Source organism: Micropterus salmoides, unplaced genomic scaffold (assembly GCF_014851395.1).
Source record: "Micropterus salmoides isolate LMB-PRFRI ecotype aquatic unplaced genomic scaffold, ASM1485139v1 Ms_hic_scaffold_5, whole genome shotgun sequence".
Lineage (NCBI taxonomy): Eukaryota > Metazoa > Chordata > Actinopteri > Centrarchiformes > Centrarchidae > Micropterus > Micropterus salmoides.
In genome coordinates, this window is record NW_024044237.1 from 19,809,000 (window position 1) to 19,825,797 (window position 16,798).

The 16,798-nt window shown below is 40.8% G+C and overlaps 1 protein-coding gene across 1 annotated transcript; it reads left to right on the top strand.

Annotated features, from left to right (window-relative positions):
* The first annotated feature begins 830 nt into the window (after positions 1 to 830).
* kdm2ab (lysine (K)-specific demethylase 2Ab) lies at positions 831 to 16,728 on the top strand. Its single transcript, XM_038699077.1, has 23 exons — positions 831 to 1,037; positions 1,451 to 1,491; positions 2,944 to 3,082; positions 3,653 to 3,731; positions 3,912 to 3,958; positions 4,315 to 4,493; positions 6,061 to 6,167; positions 6,314 to 6,407; positions 6,673 to 6,826; positions 6,937 to 7,052; positions 9,325 to 9,451; positions 9,570 to 9,850; positions 9,939 to 10,016; positions 10,354 to 10,614; positions 10,833 to 10,961; positions 11,100 to 11,189; positions 11,373 to 11,591; positions 11,980 to 12,009; positions 12,380 to 13,413; positions 14,050 to 14,213; positions 14,509 to 14,655; positions 14,824 to 15,039; positions 15,152 to 16,728. The coding sequence occupies exons 2-23, from the start codon at positions 1,456 to 1,458 to the stop codon at positions 15,331 to 15,333; spliced, it is 3,909 nt and encodes a 1,302-aa protein (XP_038555005.1). The 5' UTR covers positions 831 to 1,037; positions 1,451 to 1,455; the 3' UTR covers positions 15,334 to 16,728.
* The last annotated feature ends 70 nt before the right edge of the window (positions 16,729 to 16,798 follow it).

Below are 16,798 nucleotides of genomic sequence, written 5' to 3' on the forward strand. Positions count from 1 at the left end.
AGACCCGGCCCGTCATCGGACCGTGGGGCGGGGTCTACACAAGGGTGCGTTCGTTTTTCTACTTGGCGTGTGGAGGATAAATGATAATCAGGATTGGGGAGCGGTGATGAGATTTGATAAAACGATTTGTATTGGTCCCCCAGAAGGGAATTTAGCGTTTGGTAGATCATTTCTTTTTGTAACAATGCTTCTTGGCAAATAGCGCCCATGAAAGATTTGCCAAATCTTCTCTGACAATGCCAAACAGCTTTTCTTTGCTGTTGACTCTTGTTTGGGGTTTGGGGGTTTAAAATCTGAAGAAACAAGACATATTGGCAATTTAATTGATCTAACAAGCGTCAGTGGAAGAACCATACACAGCCTGGCACCTCTTCCTCATGCTGGTCACCAGCCTGGTCACACACTGCTGTGGGATGGCATCCCATTCTTCAACTGGCGTTTGTGCCAAGTATAGAAATAAGAAGTAATTATTATAATAATTCGGTAGGAATAATTTACCAAACCCAGACATAGGTATATATATATAGATGTAGATTGTTGCAAAATAAATAACTTTTAAATGCAGGACCCTGCAGTGGAATATAGTGTGGGTTGCCACTTTTACAACCTAAATTATTTATTTATTCCACTTCTGGAATTAGGAGTGATGCAAAATCCTCCTTCAATCGCCAAACCGGGGAAGACAAACCAAGTACACTTGCATGTTAACATATTCTAATCTTGTTTAAATAGCACACGCTGCCTCCAATGAGAGTGGCTGTATACTAAGACTTTGGAGCAGTGGAGTAAATTGGGGGGTGGGTCATGAGCTTTCCTTTTTTTTTTGGTTCGTGTGTATGTGTGTGTGTTTTTTGAGCAGGTGAAAATGGCGTCTCGAAGCTTCGAAGCCTCCTAACTTTATCGCACAATAACAAACATAACATTATACACAGCTGTTATCACATAACATGGGGAGAAACTTTACCGAGAGGCCTCGGACGCTCTAGTTGGGAAACATTACTTTGACCACTACGGCTAAAAGGAGTTAAAACGAAGAGGTAATGATAAAGAAGCTCACAACTGCCGTGTAGATGCTAACGATAGCTAGCTAGCTAGCGTCAACGCCAGCGGTACGAGTAGTTTACGTTAGCCGATAAGGCCAGCTAAATAACGTCAGTAAATAGACACATTTGTACGGAATATTCCTATTAAAAGGTGGCTGCTCTTGTCGGCACTTGTCTTCATACAGTGGCGCTAATTCAACAAATGTTTTGTGTTGCTAACCTTAGCTTGCTGGCTAAGGCAACACTGTTTGCTAACGTTAGCATGGCTATGTAGCTAGGCTCTACTCAGAGAGAGGTGTGTGTTTCTGTCTGACAGAATGTGAAAACACACTGAAATATGTAAACACCGACTGGGTATTTAATCATTGTAACTTAAAACCGCTCCCAAAACTTTGTTTCTCTTGTAGAGATTATGGAGGATCCTCATACACGGTACAGCAAACGCCTGGTGAGTAACTTGCTCAAACTGTGTTAGCTGCCCGGGACACTAGTTTTGTGTTAACAATGCTACTGTTAGGTGTTTTTGTCCAAAGTGTATGCGTAACATTTGCCCTGTCAATGCACACCAAGGTATCTAGTGACTGAACATCGTTGTATTTGATAGGAATGGCCCGTTTTATTTTGGCACATTGTGTCTAATGTGCGTGTCCTATTAACTAAACGGTAATAAACCTGTCTAAAGACTTTGGGTTCAAGAGAAGGTCAAGTTCACTGTCTAACCTGACTGGATTTGAGCTGTGTGACCTTGCTTTACCTCCTTACATTCTCATCCCTTTGCGTTAAAGTAATTAACTCGATGCTTTCAAACTTCCCAGTGTGTACTCTAGTAGAAAAATATTATTGATATTAGCTGTTGGTGTAATGAGATCAAAAGATTTATAAATATACATTTACTAAAGATATTTCTACTGTTTTGGAAAGCATGTCCAGGCCTACGCTAAAACTTAATAAAAGCACCCAATAAATGGTTGCTTAATTGTAATGAATTGATTCCCTTTCTGTGTTTATTACTTTATATGAAAACATAATATTTAATTGTTTTGCTTGAAAATGAATAGCTGCTGTGCATCCCACAGTTGTGAAAGCAAGGAGCATTAGAGTTTATATAAAACCACATTTGTGTTAAAGGGATGGGGGTGGGGAGATCTGAGAGCGGGGGTGTTGTTCTTGATCCATCTGTCTAGCCAAGCAGTTCTGCATAGGGTGAATGGCAGGAGGGGAGGAAAATGGGGGCTGTGTGTGGAAGATTAACCCCTGCTGTTGTAACGCTGTATTGTTTAGTTCCCACATGAAATTACGTGGTAGCTGGCTGACTGATCAAATTGGACTGATTTATTGTGATTTTTGTCCTTGTCTTGAGTAAAAGCAATATGTTTGTCACTAACAGCAGTTTTAGTTCCTTTTTACCTCTGTGATATGAGGGACAGCTCCCGTGGGTGTCACTTCAAGACTTAGCAATTAGACTCCAGTAAGAACATTTTAAATATACATTATGCAGAGTATCAGAGGTTGCTTGGATTTCTCCATCTATGTTTGATTCAATTGTACTTGTGTATCAGAACTAGTTTATCATAACAAGGTTACTTTGGTAGAAAAGGATCCATGTGATAGTAGTTATTACTTACATGTTTATCTTCCAATGTTCATGCCTTGAGGCCTTTTTATTATGTAACTTTTTACATATGTACTCTTGACATCAGCATTGCCGTTTGTCTGATAGGCTGCTATAACCCAGCTTCATCACAGCACTGAAATGTCTTCAGTGCACTAAGATCCCATATTTCTCACTGCCAGTTATTCTTTCCCTCTCCTCCCATTCTCCTTCTGTTGCTCATTACAAATCATTCTGTTTGTGTGTGACGTAGAGGTTAACAGAAACCGTTTGTTTTTTGTTCCTTAGCGTACAGGTACGCGGCGCCGCTACCAGGACGATGGAATCTCAGATGATGAAATTGAAGGGAAACGAACGTTTGACCTGGATGAAAAGCTGCAGTGTGTCAGGTTTAGCTCTGACTTGATCAAACACATGGAGGGCAAAGGTGAGAGCTTTCAACTAGTATGTTCAGAGAGATGTTTGGAATATAATTTCTATAAAACAATACCTGAACATATGTAATGCCAAGGCTACCTGTTTGTTTTACACACTATGATGCCCGGATAAAAGTTACTCTGCCAGTTCATACTAGTTCGTTTAAGATTTGCTGCCTTAACTTTGGGTTTCTTCTAGAGCTGCAACTAACACACATTTAATTATCGATTCGTCTCTCGATCATATTCTTGAGTAATCAATTAGTTGTTTGGTCTATAAAATGTCAGAAAATGATGACAAATGTTGATCAGTGTTTCCCAAAGCCCAAGATGACATGCTCAAATGTTTTGTTTTGTCCACACCCCAAAAATATTCAGTTTACTGTCATAGAGGAGTAAAGAAACCAGAAAATATTTACATTTAAGAAGCTGGGATCAAAGTTTTTTTTTCTTAAAAGTGGTTTGATTATCGAAATAGTCTGCGATTAATTTAATTGTTGACAAAAGATTAATTAACCAATTGTTGCAGTTCTACCCAATGCAAGTTTAGGATTGTTGTTGACTGTTTGCCTCCTTTCTAGATTTCACATTTGAATACATCCAGAGAGAAGGGCTCAGGGAACCCATTATTTTTGACACAACTGATGGCCTTGGCCTACAGTAAGTCACATTCTTTTGTTGTTTAGTCTCAGAATACTATTGCATACTATAATATTTTAGTATATGTGGAGATATATTCAAGTTAAGTTTGCAATCATTTCAAAGCAAATGCCAATAAACCTGTTTTGACTCTGTGTGGAGAATTTTTAAAAATAATTAGGATTCACCTTTCTCTTGCAGAATGCCAGACTCTGATTTCAGTGTGAGCGATGTCAAGTTGTTTGTTGGTAAGTTCCTGATTTATGCCCTTTTTATTTGCAAAACATATCTAATGATAGAGCCTTAGTGCAGATCGCTGTACGTCGTATCAGTGAAAATGTGGGGCGATAAGTAACAAGAAATTGCAGTAGGGAAATTCTGTAAGAAGATTGCTTGTTTATTTGTATTCATGTTAAAAAATAATTGCCACCAGTGGATATATAGTTATCAGATTTATTCATTTCCCAAATATCAATATTAGCATAAAAAATCCAGTCAGGGTATAATTGCCAGACATTTGAATCTGGAAGAATAGGTGTTTTCACTTCATATGAATTTAATTGCAGTGGTCTCAGTTGTTGAACCCCTTTTAATTCCCTTACAGGTAGTCGACGCATTGTAGACGTGATGGATGTGAACACGCAGAAGGGAATAGAGATGTCAATGGCTCAGTGGCGACGCTACTATGAGACGCCACCTTCAGAAAGAGAGAAACTCTACAACGTCATCAGCCTGGAGTTCAGCCACACGAGACTGGAGAATCTGGTCAAACGACCGGCTTCGGTGAGAATGCGCTTGATTTCTACCCAGATGTGCACATTGATTATGCAATTTTAGAACATTTCTTGACAGAAAAGCTGAATAACCAGAAAATCACATTGTGCTCAGCCGGGATAGATATTTGTCCACTGCTTTAAAAGCTATAGAGTAGGGGTGTGACGAGGCACAAGATGAGACACGATATTGGGTCCACGAGATCGAGACAAGATTTAAAGACTATTTTGAAGAAATATTCATTGCTTAATTATATGAACATTTTGAGTATTACAAAATTAATTTCCTGCATTCTGGTGAACTTTTCTATACCAGTTTATGGTGGAAATATGTTTATTTAAGTAGAAAGAAACACAACAAATCACAATGTGATTTTCTGGTTATGTGCTGCTTTCAGAAATGTTTCTTCTGTAGATTCTTTTCTCATGTAATATCATCCCTGCTGAGTCAACACACATGCAGGCATGTTTTAGTCCTTCCTCTTTTGTGTCTTTGTTTGGGGGAGTAACTTCTTTAGCTTCTCTGTTTTAGCAGGTTTTCTGCTCATGTTTGTATAACATGGCCAAAAATGTTTCATATCTTTCTATATCGATAAGTATCAAATCGTTATTTCTTTTGAGTTCAAAGGCAGATTTTTGCTCTTGAGTGAAAGTTGAAGAAACCTGATGGTTAATTGTGGTTAAACTCTTCTTTATGGTCGACACTTGAGGCCAAACAATTGATCGCTTCACAAATCTGAGGTAGAACATTCAGAACAATTATTATATAATCTTTGTCAACAAATATGCACAAGTAAAATTAAGTGAAAGCTTTTTTCGGTCATTTTACCTCAATAAAATAAACATCTTAATAAAAAAAAAAAGTCCTAAGTTGTGTATGATTCAAGTGAATAAAATCAAACATTTATGGAACATTTGTTATATTGTTATTGAAAAAATTATATTATTGATATATGATAACTATTTATTTATTGTCCAGCCCTATGTTCAAATCTTTGTGCACATTCAAAATCTGTCCCACATATCTACTCTGACATGTCAAGAAAAACTCATAATATTACAAGAATAATGTCATAATGTAATGAGAATTCACAATATTAATATAATATAATACCTGCCCTATACTCTAGTGTGCATTACGTGATTGCACTGCTAGAAGTAGTTTCAGTTTTTAGATGTTTATAATGTAACTGTACTAGTTAGTTACCACTTGGTCACAAATGTCTGGACTACCAGCCCAAGAGCGGCTTCACTCAGTTACTATCACGGCGTACGGCAGTGTCGCAACAACTGGGTGGAGTTGAATCACTCCGTAAGTCGACATTATCAGTTATACATTTGTTGTTTTTTTTTTTTTTTTACTTCATGAGAAAATTTAGTGGCGTAACTGCATGTGAAAATTGTCAATTGCATGAGTCTCACAAGACGGCTTTTAACCTGATGAGAAATCTCATGACACCCCTATTACAGAGCTTTGGCTTATCACCGGTCAAAGACTTTACATTTTGTCAACAAAAAGTGGTGTCACGCATATTTAAGTGTATGTTTTATACTATGTTTTTCTCCTAATTATCCAGGTGGACCTTATTGACTGGGTGGACAACATGTGGCCCCGCCACCTCAAGGAGAGACAGAGAGACTCTACTAATGCCATCATAGACATGCATTATCCCAAAGTACAAAAGTAAGTAAACCAGAGGCCTCAAACATATAACATTTGCGGTGCTATAATTAAGATACATTTTTGTTCTGCCTTTCTGTTTCAACCTTTTACCCCATTTTTATCTAAAATCCACATTGTGTTTTCTGTCCTTCCTCCCCTTCTCTCAGGTACTGTCTCATGAGTGTGCAGGGCTGCTTCACAGATTTCCACATTGACTTTGGTGGCACTTCAGTCTGGTACCACATCCTGCGAGGAGGAAAGGTTAGTCTGGGCCTCGAGCCACACAAGAATCGTATATCTTAAAGTTTGGCTGCATGTATTGACTCGGTGAAAACTTTTTAGTTGTAATGAAAGACAGCCATGCTATTAGGGGGGAAAAAGTAAATGTGATTGTGAGCAAATACACCATCATGCTTTTTGACTTTCTGTTCATGTCCCATAAATTCACATTAGTGCCATGCACATTTCTTTATGTATTTGTTGACCTCAGACTATAAACATGACTTTTTACCTCTGATCCTTTTAGGTGTTCTGGCTGATTCCACCCACACCACAGAACCTGGAGATGTATGAGAACTGGGTTTTATCAGGAAAACAGGGAGACATCTTCCTGGGGGACAAGTGTCATGACTGTCAGAGGACAGAGCTCAAGCAGGGGAACACCTTCATAATCCCATCAGGTTTGTTACTGTAATACAACAGTGACACACATAGGCGGTCAGTATACACAATTACACACACTGTTTCTGCTGCTACATGCCTCCAGCGTCCCTTGTCTTGTATGTTGTAGGTTGGATCCATGCTGTGTACACCCCAGAGGACACGTTGGTGTTTGGGGGGAATTTCCTCCACAGCTTTAACATCCCCATGCAACTCAACATCTACAGCATTGAGGATCGCACACGGGTGAGCGGCACCTCACATTTACTATAGACATTTTATTATTGTATTCACTGTACAAATATCCTCTTGACACACATTGATGATTGCTTCAGATTCTGTGATTACACAAGCAAAGATTCAGGGTCTTGTTCTGTGGAATTACAATAGATGAAGTATGATGACAGAATAATTTCTCAACCGTGCAACTTTATTAATTTTAAGAATTGTTAACACTCATAAATCTGGGGATTGGGGTTGGGTGTCATGAATCAGTTCCAAGTTGCAGCTGTTACCAAATTTCCACGAACCATGGATTCGTTAAGACACATGCATTTCAATTCTACTTAGTGGTTCCAAAATTTTTGTATATTTCAGTTGAGCTCCCGATTGAACTGCAATGAGCATTTTACAGTCCAAAAAGTTGCACTTACCTGCAACGCGAACTTAACATCACGTCATTTGTTATGCAGTACACCAACAAAGCATGCTAGAAGAGAGTTCTGTTTACATTCTTGGACCAGTGACGCCCCAGATATAGCTAACAGTAGCAATGTCTTACGCTCCGGTACACGTGTGTGTGTGTGTGTATATGTATGTATCTATCTATATCGAGAGAGAGAGAGAGAGAGAGAGAGAGAGAGAGAGAGAGAGAGAGAGAGAGAGAGAGAGAGAGAGAGAGAGAGAGAGAGAGAGAGAGAGAGAGAGAGAGAGAGAGAGAGAGAGAGAGAGAGAGAGAGAGAGAGAGAGAGAGAGAGAGAGAGAGATCTTTCCATATTGAGCAGGTCTAGACTGTATGCTTTGTAATATTATATACAAACTTATTAAAACTACAGGTAAAACACAGAATTTTACAATGACACTCTAAATACAGTATTGTTTTTAATGCCGATTGGTCACATGATGGTTGGAGTATTGGCTCGGTGCGTCTGTACACAAGGCAGTACAATTAAATCTGAGTAGTCATTAAATTAAGTTTTCATATTACCATGTATGCCTCAAAATTTTTTGGTGTAACAACTGGACACTTTAGTCACTTTTAACTCCAGCAAACATAACTGTGTTTTGGGAGACAACGCAAAGATTTTGCTATAACACATTTGGTTGGGCTTTGCTACAACACACTTTTGAGATGCTGTCACTGCTCAGCTATAAATGATCATCTGGGCTGGGGGACGCAGGCAGGTGTTCAGTCTGCATCCGGACTCTAGCCACAGCAGTCTCACCACATTTCTCCAACCTCTGCCTAAGCAGAGGTGCAAACCACAACAAAGTTGTGACAAATGCTGTTCATGAAGAAGTTAACGTAAAAGTAGCTTGTTAGAGAAGCAGAAAATATAATTATTCAATTAAAATGCATTTATGTATGAAAAATTCTAGTTAGAGAAAATTTCCTGAAGCAAAGGTCCGGAACATCAAAACGACGAACTTGCGTTATCATTCAGTACTATAACCAATAGTTGTATCAACACATGTTTTTAGTCAACAACGGACTGTCAAATCAAATAATATTTCAGTCAGTTTTCACATCAAACTGGAGGGATAATAAATAATAACTATTCAAATAATAAATTCTAAATTTAAGTAAACTAAAGTGCCTAATTTTTAGAAAAAATGTAATAAAAAGTGTAGCTTGAAGTGATGAAGTGTAGTCTTAACCAATTTTATAATAAACACTCAACACATCATAACAAATGAACAGCTGTAATGCCTCCTTCTTTCATTTCCTCTTACAGAGCTACCACTTTCCTACTTTCTGTTGTTCAGTGAGAAACGTGATCTCCAGCTAGCATATTGGAGATCTATGAGATATTCTGGTTTTGAACTGCCCGTGGGAGGAATGTACATGTAAAAATCTGTACATTCTTGATTAAAAGTCATGTGAAATCTCTTTTATCTTTCGTCTCCTCAATTCGGGTGTGTTTCCAAAACGTCTCTGGTGAATCTCGCGGACTCGACTCGCAAACCTCGGTATGCACAGTTTTGATTGGCTGAGCAGCGTCACATGAGACGATTGGAGCACATGCGATTGGCCTGTGAGTTTCCTGGTCCTCTAAACCAGTACAGTAAATGCTAGAAAAGCTGCGCGGGTTAAAATAGAAACGCTCCGTCACGAGGTAGTAAGTCTCAATAATAAATAGGCTGTAGGTCGGCGGTCCGGAGAGGACAGCGGCTGGGTCCGGATCCGGACCGCGGTCCGCCTATTAGTGACCTCTGGTATATATTGTATTATCTCACAGTGGTATTTGACTAAACAGGGTCTTGAAGATTTCCTCATGTTTCTGTCCTCCTCCTCTAGGTGCCATCAAAGTTCCGCTATCCATTCTACTATGAGATGTGCTGGTATGTCTTGGAGAGATACCTCTACTGTCTGACCAACATTTCTCACCTCACTCCTGAGTTCCAGAAATATTCCCTAGGCATAGGTAAGAATGGATGAACACAAGAAACATTGCTGTCCTCAGTTGTTGTTTTTTTCCACACAGAAATAAATTAATCCGTCACTGACGTGGGCTTTAACCATCATTTCCTCTCTCTTTTCAGGACTGACCCAAGCTGATCTTGAAACCAATGATAACAACGGGAATGGCACCTCCAGTGGAGTTGACAGTGGTGCAGAAAATGGGGAGATAAAGTTAAAGGAAGAAAATGAAATCAAAGAAGAAGATGAGCCAGCTCAAGTTACAGCACCTCAGCAGATGCTGACTCCCTTTGAGCTAGAGGGACTGTGGAACCTCTATGGGAAGCTGGAGGAGCTGCCAGCCCACAAAAAGTGTGTCCCTGCAGGCATCAGGAACGCTGCAGCCCTGCTCGAAGACATGAGGGTGGGTGTCGCCTTAGTCCCTTATGATGTTCATCATCCCCAGTCATTTCTTTAGTCTTACTACTCTGTTCTCTTAACCACTTGTCCAGGCTCTTCTGGAGAACCATGCCAATGATAACCCCAAGCTATCCTACACTGGCGAGCCCATTGTCAAGTGGCCTGCAAGGGTGAGTAGAGAAAATATTTGTACACTCCTCCAGCTAGGGAGTTCATGGCAACGAACTTGTGTGTAGAGATGACAATATCTTTCTTTGAGCAAATATTGTGGGTTTAGAATCAGTGGATCAATTAGTTCTAACATTCAGTGTCAGTAAGGTAAAATTGATCTCTTTTCTAAAACTTAGCTGCAGTTTGATTACATTGAAAATATTGTATTAGTGTAAATTGTTATAGATTGTTAAGTATTGTCACTCTGGCTCATCAAACGGGGCCCGTTTATATATTTGTGGGATACAATTCTAACCTGCTTTTTCTTTGCCTTTCCTGCGACTGTCCCTTATACAGCCATCATGGTACCACCCCCCAGCTCCCCCTCCCCCTGTCCTTTACCGTCCTCGCTTGGGCCCCAGTCTCCACAAGCCTCTCGGTCAGAGGTCCACCAAACGCTCTTCCATCTCTGCCCTGAGGCGCAGACGGGTGAGGTGTAAGCGCTGTGCCGCCTGCTGCAGGAAGGAGTGTGGCACCTGCCAGTACTGTCACGATATGAGGAAGTTTGGTGGCCCTGGACGCATGAAGAAGAGCTGTATCATGAGACAGTGTCTAGCGGTGGGTCGCGTTACCCGTCCTTGTCTTTGTGTGTGGAACCATATATACAGTAGTGTGCAAAGGTTTTGCTGTTCCCACCTTTTGTACCTATACGGATTTGATTTAGATTTTACTTCTGTTCACTCACTTTGCATTTTGTTAAATGATAAATATAATCTATTACCATACATCGATAGATAGATATGGATAGTGTAAATAACATTTATGTATTCCTCCAGCCTGCCTTGCCAAACACAGCACGATGTGCCATATGTGGAGAAGGGGAATCGGAGGAATCAAATCCAAGCGCGCACTCACTCATGGAGTGCTCCGTCTGCTCACAGATTGCCCATCGTCAGTGCATTAAGGTAATTTGGTTCAGGCATAGTGAAGGCTATGAACTGAATACATTATTCAATTATTGCATAGTGTTTGTTTTGCCGCCTGCAAAGCTGCATTTCATGGCCAGATTTGCTGTTTCAAACATTATAACTATTCTGTTTCAGGATCCTGGTGAGGGGAAGATCAATAAGGATTTGCCCAGCTGCTGGGAGTGTCCAAAATGTTATCCAGGCAAAGACTCAGAGGCATCAGAGGTAACAAATGCATATCTTCTCAATCTTACTTGCCCTCTGTTCCTCTTTCTGTGTTTTCAGTTCACACCTTTTCTTTTCACAGCAAAGTTTTCTTTAACAATATCTTCCACGGGTTTCCATATGTTTGATGTTGATACTTATATTAACAATGACACCCTTTCTTCTTCAACCTACCCATGCCAGTCTTCCAGTGATGAGGAAAGTGGAGAGTCAGAGGGCTCCTTGCCACCTTCCAAACTTGCATACCGGGAAGGCATTGGTGTAGGTGAAGGGGTGAGACGAGGGAGACGTAGCAGACCCCCATCCCGACCCACAGCACCACCACCTTCTCAGAAACTGCTACTGCAGCATCAACAGAACCGCAAAAGAGCAAGTGCACTGGAGCTTAGACTTAAGAAGAGGGTAAAGTGGGGATATCATCTTATCATTGTTTAAATTTTCCAGTGTTAATGAATTGGACAAGTCCTAAAAAGTACTTTCTTTTCAGTTTTAGAAGCCTTAAAAATCTTTTTATTTAGATTTTAATGCGCTGAAAATTCAGCTGACCAGTTTATTCTTTTTTGACATTCATTTTCATCTATTTTGGTCACTGAAGATTTTTTTTTTTAATAAGAGTTATCTTGATAAAACTTGCAGTCACCATGAAACTGGTATAACAGTTGCCACATGTATGATTCTTGGCACTTCCTCAGACTTAAAATAGTAGGTAAAAAATGTGTGTTTTATTTTTTTCTCTATAATAAACATTTATATTTATCTCATTCCCCAACCCCTTCTCTGTGTATCGCAGATAAAACTGGAGCGCAGCAAAATCTTAACGGTAAGCAATGCACTTATTTCCAATGATTCTGTATTGCATTTGAATAATACAGCAATGTATATGTTGTAATAAATGTACCAGAAGGTAGTTTCATCCTCACAACTTGGTTTGTCAAAGATGCATTTGTTTTTTTTTATTTATTTTTATGAAATACAGTTTGCACTGTGTAATTAAACATCAGTCTAGTTGCAATGCAGCAGTGAGCTGGGCAACTTTTTCTATATTTTTTTTTCAGGTGCAATATTTGAAGATATTGTTAAAAATAAACCATACTGCTGAGAACATTTTGTAAGATTGGTGTAAGACAAGATGGTGTATTTAAAAACACCATCTTGTTCTCATTCGCAATCCCTTTTTGTCCTCCCAACAGAAGTCGTCTCTAGATCGTTCTCCCAGGCTGCTGGGCTCCAGGGTGCTGTCCCGGCTGCGCTCTCCAACCAGCAGACTGTCTCAGGGCAGAGGCCGGGGCTCCACCTGGGCAAGTGGCTCCCCTTACCACAGCTCTTCAGGAGGGGCCGGGTCCGTCCAGCAGCAGCAGTCTTCCCTCGGTCTGGTACTTGAGCCCAAGGGAGAGCCCCGCAGAGGGAGGGGCAGAGGGGTGAGGCTGCGGGGAGGAGGAGCAGGAAGAGGAATCAGAAGCGGTAGAAGCCAACATGGAGAGTTGGAGGAGGATGAGAGTGAGGACAGCAGCAGCAGCAGCAACAGTAGCAGCAGCAGCGACAACGATGAGGAATGGGAGAGAAGGCAGAACAGTGGGCAAGGGTTGGATAAAGAGAACCAGCCACAGTCGAGGCGAGGAGGACAGGCAGCCAAAGAAGGAGAAGAGGAAAGGGGTGAGGTGGCCAACCAAAATGGTGCTGAGGAGGAAGAGGTGGAGCAGGACAGTCAAACGGGGGGCAAAGATGGCTCGCATCTTAAAGTGACACTCCAAAAGCCCACCAAGGCCAAGCGGGACCCATCAGCCATTGTCCCCAAATTAGAGGCTGTTGCCCCTCAAACTGCCACTTCCACAATACACAACCAGACCAGAACCCTTGTCAGACCCCCCATTAGAAATTGCGGCCCCTGTCCTGATCAACACTCCAATACCCCCACACCACCACACACTCGCAGTGGACAGACATACACTCATACCTCCCACCCAAAGATGGCGGAGGCCTCTAAAAGAGCAAAGCTGAGCAGGCCTGCTAAACTGAGCAATGGTGCCTCATGTTCTTCCTCCTCTGAGCTTCCTCATCTCCGCATCCCTCTGTCCGCCCTGCAGGGAGGAGGGAGCGAGGCGGACAGGGAGGGCGGTGGGAACGGGCCGGGCTGTGAGAGGGAAGTGTGGGTGTCTGTCTTCCGCTACTTAAGTCGAGCTGATCTCTGCGTCTGCATGGCTGTCTGCAAGAACTGGTACAAATGGTAAGACCTCTTAGCAGATATATTTTTAATAAGGGATGGTTCCAATACCTGGAACCATTTTGGTCAGAAAAATACCTGTATTCAGTAAGCTCCAACGTTAACAAGCCTCTTTTTAAACCTTTTATCTCTTCTCACTCAATTTTGTTATCAGCAAGAGCAATACAAAACATATAGGTCACAGGCTTCTGATTTTTAGACTACTTTCTCTTTAGCCCATTAAAATGACACACATCACTGGCTTCAGATCAGCTGTAGCTAATTAACATTAATTCTGTAACTAAATGTTTGGATGTTCTGTGGTTAATGTGCTCTCTGCAGCTGGTGTCTGTATTTTGTAAAGGACACAACATTGTGGAACACCACTGTACACGAGTGAACTGTGTGCTCGTGAAGTTCAACGGCCAACAGTGGTGATCCAGCTGATCACCTCAATTTAAGAATCCAATTCTCCAATTAAACTTTTATATAACCAATTTTTATCTTAGCATTTAAATCTAATGCGCCTTATTTTTCTTTTTTTTAATAGCAAACTCAGTAGCGTTTATAGTAGTGAGTAGTGTCAGTGGCTCATATCGCTCTGCAAATAGATCACTAGATGAATGGATGTGTTCTTTACAAGTGTGTGCTTGTCCGTAGGTGTTTAGACAAGCGGCTTTGGGCACGGATTGACCTTAGCATCAAACGCACCGTTACTCCACAGGCCCTAACAGGCATCATAAAGAGACAGCCAGTCACGCTCGATCTCTCTTGGACCAACATCTCTAAAAAACAGCTGAACTGGCTTGTTGGCCGTCTGCCTGGTACGTAAACACACACACTAACTCTCTCTCTCTCTCTCTCTTTCATACAATTCTTTAAATTTCAATATGGTCATAGTAATAATCTAAATAAACACAACACTGAAACAAAAGAATCGTAAAAAGAATTTTTCTTTTTTTTTTAATTAAGTTTATTAATGTTATTATTTCATAATGGCATATTTAACTCATTGGTCCTTTTTGAAGTTTCAAATGAGATCTGAATCGGGTGTGTTTGCAGCAGCAACTTCTGTACATACTTTAAACACACTATCTAAATCTTCCTTTGGTTTTGCAGGGCTGAAGGATCTGATGCTGGCAGGTTGTTCCTGGTCATCTATTTCAGCTCTCTGCTCCTCTGGTTGCCCTCTCCTCCGTTCCCTGGACCTGCGGTATGCAGATGGGGTTAAAGACACTCAGATCAGGGATCTAGTCACCCCTCCAGGTGAGGACAGATTGGCCTTAGCAGCTACAGATTGATGGCTAGATATGTGTGACATCATCAGTTGTCATTATTTTTCCCTAATTTATTTCCCTGGGCTTTCTTCTCGTTTTACTTGTGTTTTGCTCTTTTTCTTATCTAACTCTTGAACATATAACCCGTCCGTTCCAGGCTGTGACAATCGCAGTCAGCTGCGGACCATGCAGTGTCTGCGACTAGCAGGCCTGGACATCAGCGACTCCACTCTGCGCCTGGTGATCCGCCATATGCCCCATTTAACAAAACTGGACCTCTCCCACTGCAACAGTCTCACCGACCACTCCATCAACCTGCTGACTGCAGTGGGCTCGTCTACCCGAAACACGCTCACAGAGCTCAACCTGGGAGGTGAGAGATTGATGGGAATAGCCTATTAGCGAGACACACACAAAAAAAGATGACACACAAACATGTTGCATTAGTTTTATTTTGCCATTAGTGATGTGTGTTTCTTTCCCAGGCTGCAGTAAACTGACAGACTCATGTCTGAAGTATCTCCGCCGCCTCTCTTTCATCTCACTGCTCGACCTGCGAGGCTGCAAAAGCGTCTCCCGCAAGGCCTGTGAGGCCTTCATCTCCGAGCTGTCTGTCAACACGCTCTACTGCCTATCAGATGAAAAACTGATCCAGAGGATATCCTAAGCACCTGCCTCTTCTTGACTGCAGAGGTGATTAGAGGTGGTATAGACAAGAGAGGGGATCCTGATATGTATCTGTATGACAAAGGACACAGGCAGGGAAGTTCACGTGCACCCGTATCACGTTAAAGGAGGGGCGGGGTCTAAACTGAGAGTGCTGACTCATGGTGTTGGTGAAAGGGGTTGTCACAGTTGGAACAAAATTTCTTTTCAACATTATGTCTTTTTCCCCATGTACCTACAAAGAGACTCAGGAGCTTTTTATGTTCTTTTGGGAATTAATGTGCGGAGAAAGCAAAAGGTATTTTTAATTTTTTTGGCAGAAGTGGGAGATAAGTTGTCTGTATTAAACGACACATCTTTTTGAAGTGCTCAACTCTTCAGACGATCTTGACTCCCATCAGAAACTCCTGCCTTTAAAAAAAAAAAAAAAAAAAAAAAAAAAAAAAAGACTACATCTTTGGAGTATAACTGTATTGTTCTGTTTGGCATAAAGTCTTATTTATCATCTAACTCATTTGATTTCTGCTACATCTGGGTGCTCCATATAGATGGCTATTTTTTTGTCAGATTCAAGAGAACAAATGTTAAGTTGTTTGACGACTTAGGTTTTATGGACAACAACTGTGCATTGAGATTTTTTTTTTTAGGACAACTAAAGTGACGGGTCTTTCACATCATGACTTATAAAGTGAGTGTTTTAGTTGTATGTTGTAATAAGACGCTTTGGTGCAACAGAAGTCCAATGGTATGCTTGATTAGTATACATGAGTGGTTGTGTAAAAGGGTAAAAAGAACAGCGTGAGAAGGCAATCGACAAGGCAAAGAGACCTCACCCCAACAAAAGGGCAGGTTGCATTAAGTGTATGGGGTAAGCCAAGGATTAGATGTCGGATAAATGGTGCATCTTTAAACAACTGTTCGACTTCAGGTGCTATGATTTCCAAACTCCTCAGCTTTGTTTTTGTACAGAAAAAACATTTAGAGCAAAAGTGTTAATACTATAGATGAAACTGCTCCCCACACCTTTTTTGTACACTTTTCTTTTCATGGATGGGAAAAAATGTGAGAATTTGCTTTTCACGGAATTTCATGACCATGTCCAATTCAATGTAGAGATGTATGATTTTGTTTGGGGGGGGGGGGGGTTGGTTATCATTTCTTTAAGCCCTTAAAAGTGTAGTGGTTCTGTATCAAAGGTCTCCTCCCAGACTGCTCTCCAGGCCATATCCCTTCAAAGGAATATAAGTATATAAAATATATACTTTTGTGTAAATGTGTTTTCCTCTTTTCGATTATCAAAACAGGAATCCTGTAGCATTGTAATTATTTTCTGAAGCCTTTTTCACTTTATGTTATTTGTGTTATTTTTCAAGAAAAATAAAAAATATATAAACAATGGGTAGAAATACAAGAAGCAAAATGTCAGCTGGACTACAGTTATACTAGTATTGCTTGGTTTTCGTGTT

Coding starts and splice junctions, on each gene's coding strand:
- kdm2ab (XM_038699077.1), top strand. CDS start 1,456: ATGGAGGATCCTCATACACGGTACAGCAAACGCCTG. Junction 14,214..14,508: donor GCTTGTTGGCCGTCTGCCTG/GTACGTAAACAC, acceptor TTGGTTTTGCAG/GGCTGAAGGATCTGATGCTG. Junction 15,040..15,151: donor CACAGAGCTCAACCTGGGAG/GTGAGAGATTGA, acceptor TTTCTTTCCCAG/GCTGCAGTAAACTGACAGAC.